The sequence below is a fragment of the Hydra vulgaris genome, chromosome 03 (assembly GCF_038396675.1).
Source record: "Hydra vulgaris chromosome 03, alternate assembly HydraT2T_AEP".
In the NCBI taxonomy this organism is placed as follows: domain Eukaryota; kingdom Metazoa; phylum Cnidaria; class Hydrozoa; order Anthoathecata; family Hydridae; genus Hydra; species Hydra vulgaris.
This window is the reverse complement of record NC_088922.1, coordinates 10393630-10415000: the sequence shown is the minus strand read 5'-3', so window position 1 is coordinate 10415000 and position 21371 is coordinate 10393630. Positions and strand designations below refer to the sequence as shown.

The 21371-nt window shown below is 25.8% G+C and overlaps 1 protein-coding gene across 1 annotated transcript in view; it reads right to left on the bottom strand.

Moving 5' to 3' along the window:
* The window catches only part of LOC101236894 (mucolipin-3), a 57464-nt gene that overhangs the window by 24389 nt on the left and 11704 nt on the right, over positions 1–21371 (bottom strand). Inside the window, exons 6-11 of the mRNA XM_065792304.1 lie at positions 18372–18477; positions 18143–18258; positions 15050–15199; positions 5069–5173; positions 4487–4609; positions 2333–2539 (exon numbers count right to left, since the gene is read on the bottom strand). Coding sequence (XP_065648376.1) covers positions 2333–2539; positions 4487–4609; positions 5069–5173; positions 15050–15199; positions 18143–18258; positions 18372–18477 — 807 coding nt within the window. The remainder of the gene's footprint in view (positions 1–2332; positions 2540–4486; positions 4610–5068; positions 5174–15049; positions 15200–18142; positions 18259–18371; positions 18478–21371) is intronic.

Genomic DNA, 21371 nt, shown 5'->3' with positions numbered 1-21371 from the left:
ATTTTTAATTAAAGCGGCACATAAAATCGAAATTTCTTATACCACGTTTTGAAAATAAGCTCTTCATATATATATATATATATATATATATATATATATATATATATATATATATATATATATATATATATATATATATATATATATATATATATATATATATATATATACATATATATATATATATATATATATATATATATATATATATATATATATATATATATATATATATATATATATATATATATATATATATATACGTATATATATTAGTAGAAAATCACTTAACAAAAAAATTTTTTATTTTACACTAAGTTTCATCAACAGAAATTCATCAGAAATGAGTTTCATCAACAAAGATTCATCAGAAATGAAAATGAAATTCATTTCTGATGAATCTTTGTTGATGAAACACAGTGTAAAATGAAAAAAAATTTTTGTTAAGTGATTTTCTACTAATATATAATTGCTCTGTTCTTTTAAGAACATTGAGAACTCTATTGTGTAGAATACATTTTAAAGTTGTTTAAATATATATATACATATACATATATATATATTTTTTTTGTTATTCACCTCCTCAAGGCCGATAAAGCCACTACAGATGAGGAGGCTACTTAATAGTGGTTATAACCCTCTCTCAACTCTATAACTCCAAAACACGAACCTTGAGGAACAAGGCCGCTGCCCGGAGAAACAAGTTGATATATATATATAGATATATGCATACATATATACATATATATACATAAATATACATGCCATCCCAGGAAGAAAGTGCGGTTGCACAACTTGACCTCATTTTTGTATAGTAAGTTTTATGAATTTGTGGCAAAATAAAGCTAAAAGACACTACAGAGAATAAAACAGCAATACTCGAAAAAAGGAAACAAATACTATAGAAAATAAAAAAGGAAACAAATACTATAGAAAATAAAAAATCTAAATTAAATAAACTGAAAAAATTGAAAATTAAAAAAAGATTATACCTAAATATTTTTTACTGTTTTTTTTTTTTTTTTAGAGCGCTTATTATTTTTCACTACCAAAATTGATACAACTCAAGGTAAAAAAGCAGATAAGAATATAACGAAAATAAAAACATTCTTTGATATACAATTTATTTACAACTTTTTTCAGTCAGTATATTAAGGATATAGTTTATTATTTGTACTAGAAACAATACTAATTTAAAAATTTGTTTTTTAAATGTTTTTGTTAAACTTTACTGTTTTTATCAAGGAAAACAAAACTAATTGCTATTTATTTGTAAACTTTTTTTTTTTAATTTTTCAACAAGTATTCCATGTACAAAAATAAAAAGTCATTATTACTAATACTCAAATATAAAATATTGGGTTGTTTTCACTACCCCCATTGAAATAGTCTGCACTTTCGTTGGATTATTCAAATTGCCCATTTAAACCTGATAACTTATTTCCAGATGAACTTTTGTTATTGACAATGCTCCAAATGCTTGTGAGCTAGTGCATTGTTAATTTACTGAACTTTTTTAAAAATACTTTTAGGAGCCTATTTAAAACTTTTTTATTTAGTTTTTAAACACATTTTTTCAAACAATCATGATGTTCATTATCTTAACCTTAATTCGCATTAACGTTAAAAATTAGCCAATATAAAGGAAACAATTTTAGAGAGGCATCAAATGTGGTAAAAACGTTTATAAAAGAAACCATGTAATTTTTTTATTTAATTTCTTGCATCATTACAAAATTTATTAATCAAATAGTATATTTTACAAATAAATAGCAATTTATTTTCTTATTTTTCTATATAAGTATTGAGAAAAAACATCAAATACAGCAAAAACATTTTTAAAAGCAAAAAGGCATGAAAAAGAATAAATGTAAGAAATTAGCAAAGTTTCTTATAGTTCCAGCATACACAAAATTAGTTTCTTAGTTATATGGACTGATAAAAATTGTGAATAAATTGCAATTGTTGTTAAATTGTAATAAAATATTTTTTTCTTTAACTTGTATTAAAGTTGGTAGCTTAAAATAGCAACCATCATAAAAAAAAAAGAATGTTGTATAAAAATTTTATAAAAAATTTTTTTTTCAGTTTTCTTTTTTTAATTATTACATTTTTCTGCTTTTATTTAATCAAAATTTGATATTTCTTTGATATTTCATATTTAATTAAAATTTGTTGCAATTTAAAAATTGATACTGATATATATATATATATATATATATATATATATATATATATATATATATATATATATATATATATATATATATATATATATATATATATGTAAATAAAGAGAGAAAATTAAACTAAAAAAACCTGAATAGAGTACCTTAATGCGTTCGTAAGTATCTGCAACAATACCAATGAACAAGCTAAGTACAACAAATATAAATAATGATACATAAAAATACAAGTAAACTTTGCTAAAGTACCAAATCAAAGGGTCTGATGAATCCATAGCATTGAATGTTGCATACATATCATCACCATTAACCAAAGCAAATAAACATTCAGATGTTGTCACAAGATTTTGAAACTAAAATTCAAACCAAGACATTTATTTATTTATTTTTTAATTACAATTTTTTTTTTTAATAAATTCATTTTTGTATAACTAATATTTGATTTAAAACTTCAGAAAAAAATTCTTTGTTATTGATTCTTAGTTTTAGCAAATATTATAGCAAATCATTATAAACAGTAAATATTTATAAATATTTATAAATAAAATTAATAAATTTTTAATATATATAAATGAAATTATTAATAAGTAAAAAATTTTTACTTACTTTATTACAGGCCTGCTATATTAGGGAAGGCACATCAGAGGCAAAAAATTATTACAGGCCTGCTATATTAGGGAAGGCACATCAGAGCAGAAAAATCCAGGAAAGCTGCAGGGTTTTTTACCCACTTTAATTAAATTTTTCTAAAATAAAATTTTTAACTTTTAACTAACATAATAAATACCATAAAATCGCCTCGCTTATTTAAGCTTGGTCATTTAAGCTTCGAACATTCATATCTTAGGCATAAATAAATGTTTTTGAATTTTTTTCCTGAATTATACAGACAACTGTATCGTTAATTTATATGATGATACTACCATTTATTCTGCTCATGATAAGAAGCCAACACTCTCTGATTGCTTGGAGGGGGCATTTGAACTTGAAAAGGATCTCACTTGTGCTACAGCATGGAGCTTACAATGGCTGGTGAACTTTGATTCAGATAAAACTCAATTTTTTTCAGCCAATCATTATCGCAATAATTTAGATCTTCCTATATTTATGAAGGGTAATGTTATCGATGAATCATCTACCCATTATCTTCTAGGATTAACTCTTACTTCTGATCTTTCTTGGAAACCATATATCAAATCCGTTGCAAAATTAGCATATTCTAAGGTTGCATCTTTTTATCGAGCTCAACACTTTCTCACTCTAGATTCTATTCTCTATCTCTATAAATCTCAAATCCGGCCTTGTATAAAATACTGTTGCCATATCTGGGACAGATCTTCTAATGATGCCGTTTCTCTTTTAGACAAGGTGCAAAAACACATTGTAAACATAGTTGGACTTGCTCTTGCAGCCAACCTCTAACCATTATCACATCATTTCTTTGGAATTCGCTTCCTTCATCTTGTTTTCCTGATTCATATAATTTTCAGTCATCTGTCAATTATTAGCTCTAAAATCTTCATCTTTTCTCTTCCAGTAATTTCCAACTCTTATAGTGGTTACTTGCAGCCTTGTTGGAAGCGAAGATAATAAAAAAAAAATTAAAACATTGTAAAATAAAAAGAATAAAAACATTTGATACTTTCAATAATATCTCAAATTTCAAATGAGAACAGCTTGTTTGACCAATCAAATATTCCCATCAAAACAAAGCAATATTAAAAGTTTAACTTCCAAACAACACATCACAATATAACAAATTCAACATCCAAATAATACATTGCAAAAATATATTGAAATATCATAAATTTAATATCAAAAATTATGAAAACTATTTTTCTAATGTTATTTTATAATAAAATTATGAAACAAAATCAATTAATTCAAAAAAAAATTTAATTGACTACTTAGAACTTTAACTAAATTACTTTCAGAGTTATTTAAAATTTTAATAATTTTGAAATTTTTATATGCAGACTAATTTTTTATTTTGTAATTGGTTTATTTACTTTTTTTACAACATAACACGCTTATTATTATTTGCAATTTTCATAACAAACGTTTCACATCTTTGCTTATTGTTGTTTATATTATTTTATTCTTAAATGACCCAAGTTACATGGTGACTGAACATGATTTTACAAACATAATTTTATGGTATATTTAATAAAACATAATATAAATATTTAATTAAAAAAAAATAAAAATAGTGTAATGTAAATATTAAATTTAAACAAAAGGGATAGAACACAGAAGATTTCCAACAGTAGATAGCTCATAACCCTTCTATTTAAAATTACCTTTAGGTGGTATGGCCCAAAAACTATCCAACCACAAACAATAAAACCAATATATATAAAAGCCACACAAGAAATAAAGCGAACTATCACAGGAAAAGCAGTCTTAAGGGTTATAAGAAGAACCTAAAATAATAACAAACAAAAAATGCTATTAATAAAATTTATGTTTTAAAATAAACATTTGTAACTAAAAACAAGTTCAACTATGACAACAACAACTTTTACACCAACCGTAACTTAAGCAACATCAACTTCACAACTGTTGCTATTAAAATTTGTTAAACTTCTTTAATTAAATTATTTTAATGTGACTATTATAATTTTTTATATAATTCAAAATAGTAAGTTAAAACTTATGTTCAAAACATTCAAGTAAAACAATATTTAGTTTTTAGTTTCCACCCTAAACTGTAAAATCAAAAACTAAAAATAAAAAATTTTGGGTCATGATTTATTTAATACAATCTTATTTACAATATTATTTGCTGACACCACATAACTTTATAAGAAATTTATTAAGCAACTAAATGATAATATACAATCTATTACCAGCTTCCTAAAATATACTTATGAGTTTCTTACATTATAGCCTTTTAGAAAACCTAAATATCTGAGGACTCCAATCCATGAAAACAATACTGCAAGCCCAAAACACATACTGCATGATGCATAGAGTTCAGGATATTCCTAGAAACAAAAGTTATCCATGTTTGAGGTAAAAATCAAAATAACATAACATACAAATTAAAAGCAACTTCAATACAAACATAGATGACAAAGCATAGTACAAAACAAAGCTTGGTGTCTTGACACCAAGCTTTGTTTTGTTTAAAATAAGCTAATAATTCTATAAGCTTGCTTATTCTATAAATTCTACTATTCAAAAAATTCTATAAAATACTTAAGTTATCAGAAAATATTGTCAACATAGTTCTCAAAAGCATACAGTATATTGACTCAATTGCATTCAAAGCCATCCTAAGTGTTCACTATTTGACTTATATAGATAATACTTCTTTAAAAGCTTTTTGAGAATGTAAGTCATTATTCATCAATTGTTTAGTTTGGTTCCCCATTGCTTTTGTATAAATTGGACACAAGCAAGACAGTACAAGTGGATCATGTGTCAATTTTATACTGCTAGAGCATGCAGTTGCTCACAAATAAAAACTCCTGGAGTTTGCGGTCTTTATTTGCATTTTTAGTGAATAGGCTTCGGAATAATCTTTGATGCATTATGCTGCACTTGTTAAAAGGCCATTATGTCATTTTAAAGATAAGGACACAAGACTTAATTTTCCAATTCTAAATGTGGACAAATATTTGAAATAATACATTTAATACTTTAGTATAACAGTTTCTGCAACTTTATGATTAAGTATTTAAACAATGCTAATGTTACCTCTTAGTTTGCCTGACACAGCTGCAGTCTTTTTGTGTTGCTACCTGTTTTTTAGACTGACACACCTGCAGTCTTTTTGTGTGCCTGACACAGCTGCAGTTAATGCATTCAGGTAAAAGTTAAAAACATAACTTTGATGTCTTTTTTTAGTGTTGACATACTTAACAACTTTTAAAACTTTATCTGATACCTTGATTCATACTTCTAAAGGGCGTAACTCAACATTATTTAAAAATCAAAGTTGACTAGCCAGTCTTGCAATTGATTTATTAGGCAGTTTATGTTTTACTGCAGTAAAGTTTTATATGTGCAGTTATTATTTTTATACTTTTGCCAGTAAAGTTTAGATGCATCCAAGAGGCCATAAATTTCAATTACAACAAGTGGGATTCTGATTACAACTCTTTGTGTGGATATTTTCAGAAAGTTTTTAATTTGAGTGAGCAAGAGCAAACCTAAAGGTTTTATCAATTATGGGGTTTTAAACATGTTGTTGAACAAGTGACTTATTGAGTAGCAAATATTTTCTAGGCTTAACTGCAGCTCTAGCTTCTTAAAAATTCTACAATTTTCTAAAATTTCAAACATTTAAATAAATTTATTTGAATAAAAAAAAATTAAAAAAATAAAAAGAAAAAAGAAAACAAATAATAATAAAAAATAATGAAAAGAAAAACATTTATTTTCTGATTTCAAGATTTCTGATTTGTTCAAATTTAGAACAAAAAATATATTTATAAACTAAATATATTTTTTGTTACTTTGCCAATAAATCCCAATGTAACATGGCTTTCTGGTTAAACATCAAATATATTAAGGTAGAAAATAAGTGTTTGATCCTACCTTTAGGTATGCATGATGCATTGAAAGATTTCACATGTTAGTTATAAAAAAGTAGAGAAAAACTTTATTTTCTATAAGGCCGTTTTAGATGTTGAGGTTTTCTTCACAGTAAAACATTTTATAGATAAGAGCACTGAACGTAGCAATGTATGTAGCACTGGAGTGTACATAAATTAATTAACTTAAATAGAGAAAACATGCAGGGAATGTGAATACATCAACTGACTTAAATAGGAAGAGCATGTAGGAACACTCCTTATGTTATCATTAGGGTACATCACAAAAATCATTTAGAAAAAAAAAAAAAAAAAAAAAAAAAAAAAATATATATATATATATATATATATATATACACGACCAGCGGGGTATGAATTTTTTTAAATAAGTGAATAAACAAACTTTTTGAAGTCTAATTTATAATTTAATTAATATGTTTACAAAAACTAAATATTATTATACATTTTTGATTAATAATTTTTAATTTTAACTAGCGTTTTAATTAAATTTTTGATTTTTCAAAATAACCACCTTTATTCTGTATTACAGCTGTACAGATCCTTGGCATACGATCAATCAATTTAGACAGTTTTTCAGGTTATATTGCGCCCCATTTTACTTTCAATGTGCCAAAGGCCTTTCACAGAAGATGGCTGTTCTTCTCACACATTCCTATCAAGTTCTCATAATTCCTTCAATTTTGTGTAGGTTTCCAATATTCCACCCACTAAAACATCCCCCAACGACCACAGATCCACCCCCATGTTTTACAGTGGGTATTAAACATTCTTCCGAATACCTTTCCCCTACAAATGTTTGCACGAAAATTGACCAATGTTGATGATCTTTAGCCCAATTTAGCCTTTGTGTCTTATTAATTGGTCTTAATAGTGGTTTACGAGCAGCTACATGCCCATGCAAGCCAAATTTCTTCAATCGATTCTTCACAGTGGAAGTGCTAATTTTAAGATCATTAAATTGATTGTACACAGACCTGATTTTTTTGGCGGTGTACCTTCTATTTGATAAACAAATCTTTTTTATTTCTCTATCTTGTAATTTATTATTTTTTTTGGGCTTCCAGTATGTTTTCTAGTTGCATTCTTACCAGTTTCTTTGTGTCGTTGTAATGTCCTTTGGACACAACATTTTGAAATTTTCACTTTTTTTGAAATTTCGACTTAATTGAATAACCTTCTTCATGATAAACTTGAATTCTTTCTCTTTCAGCAATGTTTAATTCCTTTCATTTACCCATTTTTTCACTTTTTTTTACAACTTTTAGACAATTTTTGCTAAATTATAAATATCAAAATTCTGTGCTTGTTATTTTTCTTTTTACTACAAAAAAGTTTTTACCACATACAAAATTTATTAATTATCACTCTAGTAAAGGTATTAACACTATTTCTTAACAGTGGGCTATTTACTGAATAACTGATTATTTTGACAAATCAAAACTGGTACGAGTAACAACTAGAAAATGCAAGTTGAAATTGGCAATTATTGATCAAAAATGTGTAATAATATTTAGTTTTTGTAAACATATTAATTAAAGTATAAATTAGACTTGAAAATGTTTGTTTATTCGCTTATTTCTAAAAATTCCTAGCCTGCCTCAAACTTTTAGTAGTGTATATATATATATATTCTTAAATAAATATAAATATATATATATATATATATATATATATATATATATCTATATATATATATATATATATATATACTCATACTCAATTAAAAAATTTTAACTTGACATTCTTTTTTGCGTTTTTTAATTTAAAATGTTTTGGTAGTACAACTAACACTGATAAATTTCAAAGCCATAAAAGCTTTGAAATTTATCATTTATTAAAAAAAAAACTCCCACTTTTGTGAAAGCATTATAAGAACTTAAGGACACCTTGAGAATTATTACCAGTGATATGAATGTATGTCATAAAATTTGTTGCTATAATCTATTCACCCTATGCACACACACTGAGGTGTGATATGTGATAAAATTTAGTAATTCTTTTTTTTTTTTTTTTTTTTAATTTAGTGATACTTTTTTAACTTTTAATAGACTGTTAAACTATGTTATTATTATTTTATTAAATATTAAATAGTTTAAATAAACTGCTTTTGTTAAGGTGAGATATTTTGTAAAGGTAACATTTTATTCAGTTTATATTCAGTTTATATATACAAAACTGCAATGTAGGTGCACATATTGATTGTTTATGCCTTCTGTTACAAAAGATTTCTGTACCAGATCTTCTTTCGTATTGTATTCAGAGACTTAAAAAGAAAGAAAAACAACGCATTTACATACCATGTGTTGTTATTTTTTCTAAGAATGTACCTGATAAACAATATATTGACTTAACAAAGGGTAAATGGAAAAAACGTTTTGCCAACCATAAACAACCCTTTAAAAATAAAAATTATTCATAAGATACCATGCAGTCAAACATTGAAAAATAAAAATATTGATGATTTAATATTGAATTGGTCCATCCTTAAAACAACACCTGCATGAAATAATATTTCCGAAAAATGCATACTATGTCAACAAGAAAAATTTGAAATAATTACAAATGTGAACCAAGAATGTTTATTAAACAAAAAATCGGAATTGATTTCTAAATACAGGCATGAAAATAAATTTCTCCCAAAAAACTATAAAAAGAAGTGAGCTCAAAAAATAATTATTTTAAATCCTTCTTTTAAAAAAAATTAAAAAAAAAATTAAAAAAAAAAAAGAAAAGAAAATAACAATTCTAAAAAAAGAAGTTCTAAAAATTCTTTTTATAATAGTGTTAGAATAAATCCTTAATTGTGTGAAAATTTACAGTAGCTAAGACATTTATGACTTCCTATAATTTAATTTTTGGTATAAATTGAAGTTTTATTAATTTGAACATTCATTTCTGATGAGTCTTAATTGATAAAGCTCAGTGTAAAATGTAAAGTGATTTTCTACTAATTTATATATATATATATATATATATAAATATATATATATATATATATATATATATATATATATATATATATATATATATATATATATATATGTATATGTATATATATATATATATATATATATATATTAGCCAATCCTGTAATTTTTTTTGACAACCAATTTTTATGCGGAGTGGCGAAGAGGTCATATTTATATGAAAAACTTTTTTATTTTTTATTTTTTCTTGATTCTATCAAGAAAAAATAAAAAATAATAAAGATTAGTATTTGCGTTTAACTAAGAAGTTTACCCTTGCTTCGCTTGTATGTTTATACTTATGTTAAATAATTTGACTTTGCAAAATATTGCGATGATTGGAGGCTGGGAACAAAAAAGTCCTAAAATTTCTTCCCCCTTGCTCCAAATGTAAGAGCAACAAGTTGGTACAATAATTTTTTTGTTAATCTTAACTAAGTTTATATCAATCAATAAATTTTAAAATTCATGGTATTATCTCTCAGCCTTCATAAATTATGACCATATAAAATTTAAACCATCCTCATTTTGAGGGGGTTACAAATTTCATATGGTCATAATTTTTGAATGCTTAGAGATAAAACAATACTTAAAATTTATCTATGCATATAAATTTAGTTAAGAATAGCAAAAAAATTATTTCATCAACTTGCTGGTCTCACATTTGGGGCAGGGGGGATAATATTTCAGGGCTTTTTTGTTTCCAGCCTCCAATCATTGCAACTTTTTAAAAAGCATAATTATTTGACATAAGTATAAGACAAATATCTCAAGAGAATATGTAAAAAAAATAATTTTCAAATGTAGTTTTAAGGTTCAGAGTTTGCAGTTAGGTATTGGATCAAAATTCAAATTATTAAAACCATTCAATAACGAGAAAATGAGAAAGCAGTCATTGTAGCTAGCTCCTTGATTCCACTCTTCTTCTTTTTTAATAGTTCTTTACAAGAACTCGTTATTTGAAGTAGCTCTTGAAGCTTTTCCAAGCTCATCACACATTCTCTACATTATCTTGAAAAAATTTTTTTTTTTTTTTTAGAAATAAATTCCTTAAACTATGATCAATAGATTTACAATTTTATTGTGAGTTCTGATGAGTTGTTAGCGACTTTGAAAGATTTTAAAAGTTTTGGAATTCATTGTATTGTAAGTCTGGGGGAGTCTCATTCGTAGGCATTTTTTCAAACTATGACCTAGAATATCAAAAATTAACCAGTAGTCTGGTGAAATAAATAACTCAAGACCTATTGGTCTTTATCAATAAAAACAGCCTTTAGAAGGATTTCAGCTTTGATTCTATCCGTTTTAATATCTTTTTGGATATTAAAACGGATAGAATCCTCCCTTTGTTTTTGAATACAGAACTTTTATTTATTCTTATATTGTGATCTCGGTCAAAAGATGCTAATGCCAGCACCAAACACATCTATGGTTTTACCATTATTTGAATTTCACCTCTGCAGCAGGCTCATTATAAATCTGCCAATTGTCTTGTTGATCTTGAAGGTTTAAATAAAAAATAATGCAATGTAGATAAAATAAGATTTAAAATGACACTGCTAAAAACTTATTACATTTAATTTTGACAAGATAAAATCAAAGTGCTATTTCTATTGATTTCATTTTGACTATATTTCTACTGATTTTAAGAAAAGTCTGTCGTTGGAAAAAAAAATTGGTTTAGAGTTATTTTCTTTTAATTTTATATCTCATTTTAAACCATTTTGCAAGCCATTGTTTTTAAACAATTTGTTACTTTATGACAAATTATTCTTAAAAATTCTAACATATCAAAACTTATGAAATTAAGTTTTGCTGTAAAAGTTCCAGAGTCAGAAAAGTTGCAGGTCAAAAACTGCGATGCCCTGGAAAGAGAAATGTAGTCAACCATTCTATTGATCTCTTTGAGTATTTTATTACTCAGAATAAAAACCTGCCTGATTTTAGAGCAATCCAACTTGAATTTCATGAAACTTAAGGCATGCGAAACAGCTCCATATTTGTTAATTTTCACCTAATGGTCTGATTTTTTCCTGCTTTTGTATATATTTTTTACAAATATATACTAATATAAATAATTTTAGTATTAGAAATTTATACATTTTATTTTTGAAAAAAGGTATTTTAAAGTGAAGTAGTTTTATCTTTTAACCTTTTATGGTTTTATGATATAAATAGTTGATTCACTGGCTTAAAAGATTTATTTACGGCTATGGCTATATGAAGCTCTCTAACATGATAGCAGGAGATTATCATGAATAATGGTCGGCCAGGAAACTTAGCTAACTTTGTACAAACCCTCTTTAAATAGCCAGGGCTTGAAGTGAGTGAACTGTATAAGATCAAAAGAATCTAACAAATTTCTAATTGCTATGTATAGGGCCTCAAAGCTAATGTGTTTAAAAACCACGTTTTTTAATTTCATAACAAATTTTGTGTTTTTAAAATACTATCAGTTAACATAAATAATAGTAATAAAAATGTGCACAATTGGTATAGATAAAAAACCTTCTATTATTTGTAATGAGGTTATTATATAGCTAATGATTTGCAAATTTCTACTTGCGACGATTGTTTGAAAACCCCCTTAAAAACTCAAAAAATTAAAAATTTTAAACTTTAAAAGAGTGGAGCGAGCATAAATAGTCATCCAAAATAAAAAATAAAAAAATTACTTTAAGAAAACAATACCCTGGGAATATTTTATAACACTCTGCAGATTAAAATTTGTTCATGAGGGTCAAAATGGGATAGGCTAATATATATATATATATATATATATAAATATATATATATATATATATATATATATATATATATATATATATATATATATATATATATATATATATATATACAGCCCTTGGAATTAGGGCCAGTATTTAGTACTGCCAATATAACTGCTGACTTGACAGTGTCTGAGGTTGGCAATTTTTTGCCAACCTCACAAAAGAAACATTCCATTTAAATTCCAAAAATGAATAATTTATTTAAATTGTTAAGAGAACGATTTAAATAAAAACGGAAAAACCGTTTATTAAAAATAAATAAAATGTTTTTAAAAAAATGGGCAAAACTTTTGTTTATTTCCAAATTTTTAAGCAAACATCGACATTTGAAAGCAAAGTTGGAACTCAGCATTTGTTTTTCTGTAATATTTATGCAAAAAATTTGAACATTTTTCAATTTTCCAAACCCGGATTCAAAATTAAGTAACAACTGATTATGTACCAACTGATGCTGACCAAAAACAGTTTTAGGCGGACAATTTTTTGCTGACCTTATTTTTCTTAATTCCGAGGTTGGTATGTGTGTGTGTGTGTGTGTGTGTGTGTGTGTGTGTGTGTGTGTGTGTGTGTGTGTGTGTGTGTGTGTGTGTGTGTGTGTGTGTATCATATTATGGCAGCCATTAAACTTAAATTTATGGCAAGAAAGAGTCTCTTGACACTTTTTTATAAGAAATTGTGAACAAAAGTGTAAGCAAGTATTTAACTCATGTTATTTCCAAATTATGGAAATTGTTTAATTTGAGTTTTTAGTTTGACATTCAAGTTTTTTACAACTAAGTTGAGTTTGTGTAAGGAAAAAGGGTATAAAACATGTATATATATCTAGAATATAAAATCTATAGAACTATAAAGTTGTTTTATTTTGCCTCTTAAATAATAAAAACTTTTTAAAAAAGCAAGCTGATGATTGAACTTGCCAAGTGCTGACCTTAACTAATTTAACAAAAGTAAGGGGGTTTTAAAAAGTATGTTTTTAATAAGAAAATGCTAATTTTATGTTTAAAATAAAATATTTTGTTAAAGTTATTTTATGTAAAAATAATAAAAAGTTAAAATTACTTATTATCTAGTTATTCCCCATTAAACATTCTAAGCCGAATGTGAAACAATAACAGAATTGAAAAAACTATCAAAATAGTATTATGCTCCATATAATACTTTAGGAGTCAATTGGGATGCAAGTAACTGATAATGCACAAGGCATTGTAAATGGCACGCAGTAAGGTTTTCTGTATTTCTTTTTTAACCTTTATAAATCTCAAAAAATATCTTTGAATCTCTCTATTATCATTATCATAAATAAAATAATTATGAATCTAATTATTTAGTACAGTGTTATTGTCTGGTAGTTATAATCAGGTTAGATTTTATAAAGTTAAATTTACATTTAAAAACTTTTCAGAAAATTTACATTTTTTTTTTTTTAGTTTCTAATTCAACAAATTTTTTTGTTCAAAATGATTAAAATGGAACAACAATGTTATAATTTTTTACTTCTATTTTAGTGCCACAGGTTATCGCATATTGAAGGTTTTCATTTATAACTTATTTTTATCTTTAGTTTTATAGTTTGTATTTATCTTAATGTGATGAAGTTATACATTTACTTATGCTGTGTGTTTAAAATGTTTGATTATTTTCTAAGTTGTTGTGAAGTTTTTGTATTTTTCTGTTTAGATATAAAGGTAATAATGACAATAAGCTGTAAATGTCACATTTTAAATGCAATTTTTTAATTGATATATTAATGAAATTATAAATAAAAAGTTTAATTTCATTTATTAATATGAAAATTTTATATGATTTCTTATTTATTATAAAAGCTTTTTTCTCGTAAGTTTATAAAAAGATTGTTGATCATTAAAAGTTAAAATTTACTATTTTAGTTAATACAAATAGACAGTTGATTTTTCTTTTTATCACCATTTATTTTATAACTTTATTTAAATCTTTATTTCCATTTATAGATAACTTTAATCATGATACTAATTATTGTTACTCCAACTAACTCTTACAGTTATGATCTCTATCTTAGCTTTTAAAGTTCAGATGTTTTAGTATATATATGCATGTATGTATATATATATATAAATATATATATATATATATATATATATATATATATATATATATATATATATATATATATATTTATACAACATTTTTGAAAATAATCTGATCCCACCCCCTAAATGTGTTCTACCTAATACAAAAACACTAGGTTTATAATTTTTTTGAATAAAAAATATTTTAAGGGGTCCCTCAAGACCCTTGAATATTTAATGGGTCCCTAAAATTTTCAAAAAAAAAAGTTTTTTAAAAATATGTCAACCTGGTACTTAAATGAAGCAAAATTATATAAAAATTTCAAAAATAATATTCATTTTAAAATATTTTAACTTATTTATCAAAAATATCATAAAGAAACATTAAAAATGCATTTTTTTTTCATTTTTTGTTAAAAAACGTAATTTTTAATGTAAAAATTTAGAACAAGAATAAAAAAGTAACAAGTTAAAAAGTATATTTGTATATATTTAGCTCACCATCCAATCCAACGTTATTTTGATAGTTGTGCCAAAAACTGTTGATATATCAGACAGGGTTATGAGAAGCAACCAAAAGCTCAAAAAATTCATTTTATCACTTACTGTAAATGGTTCATAACGATATTCATCAAAAAACCGAGAAGCAGCCTATAAACAAATTTTAGAAATAAGATTTATGCCATTTGATGATTTTTAAAATAATTTTAAAATTTATTTTTAGAAAAAAATTTAAATCTTAATTTCAAAATTTTATACCTGCCAACCTAGAAATGCTGAGGTTGACAATTTTTTGCCGACCTTGTTTTTATCATTTATGGTGAAACCTTTATAAAAAATTGTTTTTGCCAATGTGCCAACCTACAAAAGTCTAAAGTTGGCAATGACATTTTGTATATTTTGACTAATAAACTTGTTTCTTTGTGCAGCAGATTTGTTCATCAAGGTTCATGTTTTGGAGTTATGGAGTTGAGATAGGGTTGTAACCACAAATAAAGTAGCCTCCTCGACTTTAGTAGCCTTCATGGCTTTGAGGAGGTGAATTAACATTAAAAAGAATAGTAGTAGTAGTAATAATAATAATAATAATAATAATAATAATAACAATAATAAGAGTAAGCTCTGTAGATTTCTAGAAAGTTGGGCTGAGTGTGCCTGATTTGTTTAAAAGATATTGAAAATATGATTTTAAAAAACGGTGGTCTTCTGGTATTAAATATTCAGTTTCAATTAATTTCTTTTTGTGCTAAAAAGAAACTACACCACTAGATTAAATTTCTTATCATCACCGCATATTATCATTATATAATATGATACTGATTTTATATTGTGCACTTTAGTCCACTGTTCATCTTAATCAAGATTCTCATTGAGCATGATTCCAAGATATTTGTGGCTGTTGACTATTTCAAGCTCAGTATTGAGTACAAGGGAAGATATAGCTTGAACTTTGAAGCATCTGAGATTAACCCTAACAATTTTACATTAAAAGCTATTAAGTTTCATTCAATTGACCACAGAATGTAGTGCAATGCTATGTACATAGGATTGAGGAAAGTTGGCAGGAACTTTATTGTAGATTATATATATATATATATATATATATATATATATATATATATATATATATATATATACATATATATATATATATATATATATATCTTTATTTCTGACATTAATCTCTCACTTAAAACCAAATTCTCCAAAAATACGCTAGCAACATCCTGACTTATAATCTACAATATAATATTATATATATATATATATAAAATATATATATAATATATATAATATATATATATATATTTATATAAATATATATATATATATATATATATATATATATATATATATATATATATATATATATATATATATATATATATATACAGGGCTTAAAATAATGTACTTTTTTGTTCCAGACAATTTGTTTGATAAATACTTAGGTTTGGCGGACATGTCAGACAAAACCTAACAAAAAAATTTACTTTAAGGTAAGAAGTGCAGTTGCATGCCATGACCACACATAAAATATTTTGTTTTTACAACTTGACCACGGTACTTTGTATGTAAAAGTTAAAATAAAATTTAAAAGATAATTTATCTAAAAAAACTAATAGCTAAGAAAATATTTTATATTTTTAAAATATTTAAAAACCTTTTTATACTATGTAAATTATTATAAGTTATAAATATATTAATTACATAAGTTATTATGTTTACTTAACAACTTATTAAATATAGTGACAAATTACTTATAATGATTGTTTAAAATAAACCCATTTTATTTAAATTATCAAAGAATATTATAGGTAATTTCATTTATATAAATATGTATTTTTTATGATAAATCTTTTCAAATGATTAAAATAATTCTTCTTTGATTAATTTTATAAACACTTTTAATAGCAAAAAACTTAAGCGTGAAAACAAATGTTATATAACATAACTCAAATGGAGTAATAAAAACTCATCTTTGTCTACATGGATTGAGGTCTTTACCAATGAAAAATGGTTTAAAATTTATTAAAACCATCAAACAAAAAAATAAATACTAAAATATATACTTAAATTAATATGAATTATTTGTAACGTTTTAATATAAATGATAAAAAATGGACTGCTTAGGCCAAAAAACTCAAATCTTTAGTGTCTTCTAAAAAATGAACAAGAAAATGATGTATTTCATTAATGTAACTGTATGTTTGACTCCATTTTCTGTTTTATTAAAAAAAATAGAAAGTTTAAAAAATGAAGTTTTTTTTTTTATAAACCACGCTGAGTTTACTAATAATTTTGGAACAACTAAAATGATTATAAAATAAATGCACACAACATATAGATAATACAAAGAGACAGGTAGATGTTGTTTTTTACCGGACTAGAGCTAGACAATGTTCGATGTCTAGTAGCTATTTTGAACCCTGTTTATATATATTTAAATAATATACAGACATATCAAACCCTACATCATTCTGATGAGAAACATTGAAATCTCACACCATATTAGAAAACAACTAAACGCCAATAAAAGATTTATTTTAAAAAAAGGTGAAGTTTTTATACCTCCCACTTGCAATGCAGTGTTTAACTTTACATTATATCACTTTTTTAACTGAAGTTTTCTTTTTCAATTATTTTTATCTTACGCTTTAACTTAAACCAAAAGCAATTCTAATCCGTGTGTCTTTTTGGTTTGCCTCCCTGTGGTTTACCTTCCTGTGCAAACCACAATTTTTAATTAAGTATTATTGTATGTTTAATTATTTACTTTTTTTTTGTTTGATTTTCATTGTCAAAGTAAAAAACATTTTGGTTTGATTATATTGATCAAAATTTTAATCACAATTTCAAGATTTCATTATAATTTAACATTGTTACATATATTTGTATATAAATACAACATTATTTTGCATAAATAATATACATAAAAAAATCCTTTAATGTTCAATAAGTCTATTCAAGCAACTAAAACTCTTGCAGAAATGTACTTCTATATATTCTATTTTAAATTCTAATTTCATTTTTTATGTTTTAAGTCTATACTCTTATCCTGTTTATAATATAGTAGTTTTAAATACTTCTAATCACCTTGCATAATTTCCAATGGCGGTTAAATGAACGAAGACATAAAGACAAGGACACAGTACACAAAATAACTATAACTGAATCATAAACTGTCATTAAACGCTTTTTTGTCTGGTGCTCTGAAAAAAATAAATGAATAAAAAAACAGATGAAAATTTTAGATTGATAAACAAATGATTATCACTAAATTATTAATATTTAATCATGTTTTAATAATGAAACACACAAGAACCTTGAATATGCAGTCCCTTGTCACTTGATCTGCAATGATGAAAATCTATATCTGAATCTAGCCTTACTTCCATGATTCCATCAAGATCACCATTTTCAAACAAAATCTAAAATAACACCAATATTAAAACTAAAAAAAATAAAAAATAAAAATAAAGATATGAAATATCATATATCTTCAGGGTGCTAGCCAGGAAAAAAATGTTATACAGCATTTTCACAATATTGGGAATTAAGGTGTTTTTGAATGACAAATAAAAAAATAAAAAAGAGGTCATTGCACTCTGTCATTTAAAAAAAGTTTTAGGCAAATCATACCTCACGTCTGCAGTTCCCTAACTCAATTTATAAGAGCAAAATAAGATTCCACATAAGTACAAAAATTTGACATTTTTTAGATACATAAAAATCTTTGAAATTTTTTTGTTTTTTGATGGCTCATATTCTTAGCAGGAATAAAAGATAATTTTATAATTTATATTTATATTAAATTATATTATTTATTTTATAAATGTTAAATGTTAAATTATATTATTCAACTTATTTCATCCTGAGCAATCTTCTTAAACTTTTTCATATTTATTTATTTAAGAGACAGAGTAAGATTTGTTCATCGTACAAGGGCAGCAAGTAAATTTAAAAAGCAAATTTGAGTATCTTGTATTTTAATTTTGTGTTTGTATAATAAAAAGAAAAATTAATTTTGGATTTAAAAATTTTTTTAAAAAAATTAAACTTTTACATTTGTAAATAAAATAAACAAAAAATTATAGAAATTTATGTAAATTTAATTATCCTCTTTCATTTAAGGGGTAAACAGATTCTATCTGTTGACCAGTCTCGCACCCCTTTTTCATCTATTAGGCTGGCACAGATGTATTTATAATACATTGTTTCCAGTTAAGGATGTTAAATGCTGGATCTTCTTGACTCAATGAAATGAGTTTAGCTTGTGTTTCTGTTTTTATGACTAGGCAACTGATTCTATTATCTCTTTATGACGGAACAGCTCTAAAACTCAGTTTTATGGTTCTGAGGACAGCTGGTAGTCAGGTTTCCTGAACTCTGTGGTAGCTTTTAGAGAGGCTGAATCCATCAACAGCTGTAAAATATCAGAGTACTAACAGTGCCATGTTGCACATGGATGGTGTTCCTGTTCGTACTTTTGGTGTGCATTGTCGAGGTCACATTTAGAGCCCTTGGTTACGGCTAAGGGTTTATTAATAGTAATGATGCAATTGCTTGGACTATTAGATTCTGTACCGAGTTCCATCTATGCTTTGAGTCAAGTTCTTTAACAAATTTAAAAATGACTAAAGCATTAAAAACTATAAAACACAAAAAACCAGCATCATCACCAAGTTCTCTAAATCTATCATTCACTAATGTACGTGGTCTTATAAAACACAAAAAACGACAACCTAGTTCTCTAAGTTCTCATCATCATCAAGTTCTCTAAACCCTTTATTCATTCATTCATTTCCTAATATTTGTGGTCTTTGAAATAACTTTTTTTTTGTTAAATCTTTTCTCTTGCAAAGTTCAACAGACCTACTTGCTCTTAATGAGACTAATTAGAGTTCAGTTGTCTTATTTTGTGATCTAAGTGTTGATGGTTATCATTAACTCATAAAGGCTCCAATAGTCACTTGCTTGGCCTGGGAATTTACATTGGTAAGAATTCACCCATTTGTCAGGAAACTAGATTTAAATCCACCAAATATTCTTTTATGTGCTTTCGTTTAGCACCACTTCACTCTATTGCCTTTCTCTTTGTTCTATATTGCTCTCCTTCATCTCAAGACTGCACTCTTTTTGATGTTGTATCTGATCAAAATGACCAAGTCTTCTCTCTTTATCCATCAGCCAATATCGTTGTTATTGGTGACTTTAATGGTCATCACACAGAATGGTTTGGTATGTCAGTAACTCTGCAAGCATTAAGGCCCACAACTTTTGCCTTTCTTAATCTCTTACACAAATAGTCAACTTTTCAACTTGCTTTCCAGACAAACCGAATCATTTACCTTCTCTACTCAACTTATGTCTTGTTTCTGATCCTAATCAGTGCTCAGTTTTTCCACATTCACCCTTAGGTACTTCTGATTACGGTTTGATCTCTCTAAAACTATTCCCTCAATCTTCATTATCATCAGAATCCTCTTATCATCATACCTCTTACAACTAAATTAAAGCTGACTGGGACTTTTTTTTTGATTTTATTTGTGATGGCTCTTGGGTAGAAATCTTTCGCCTTCCTGCTGATAAATGTGCTTCTTACATAAGATTTTGAATTCAGGCTGGCATGGAATCTTTTATTCCCTCTCGACAATTCCAAGTCAAGCCTCACTCTTCTCCACATTTTCCTTACATTGTACTGCTGCAATTTCCAATCAAAACCATTACTTCCATATTTATTGCCAAAACAATTCTCCAGAAAACAGACATCTGTTAACTATTGCTATTGTTAAAAGGTTTTGTCTAACGCCCAAGCCTGCTATTCTCAGGTCATGAAATCTCGTATTTCATCTCAAAAATTAGACTCTCATAACTTTTGTAGAGGATCTGTACCAGTATCAATAAAAAGGGCTGTTATTCCACCTCTCTTGTATGGTTCAGATTTTGTCACCTCACATAAGGACTGAAATCTTTAAAATCTGAGCTGTTTGCTAAGAACTTTTTATCAATATCATCTAATGATTCCACTAGTTATGTTTTTCCTGATATAGCCAACAAACAGGTTGATCCATTGCTTAACATTTGTGGAAATCACTTTAGATACAGAAGCTGGAGTATCACTCCAGCTTCTGTATCTAAAGTGATTTCCTGGTTAGACTTTTCTACAGCTTGTGGTCTGGAGAACATACCTATTGTAGTCTTGCAAAAGTGTTCTCCGGAGCTGTCCTCTATACTTTTAAAACTATTTAACAAGTACTTATCAGAGTCTTGTTTTCCAGCCTGCTGGAAAGTGGCATCTGTTATCCCTATTTTCAAAAAGTCT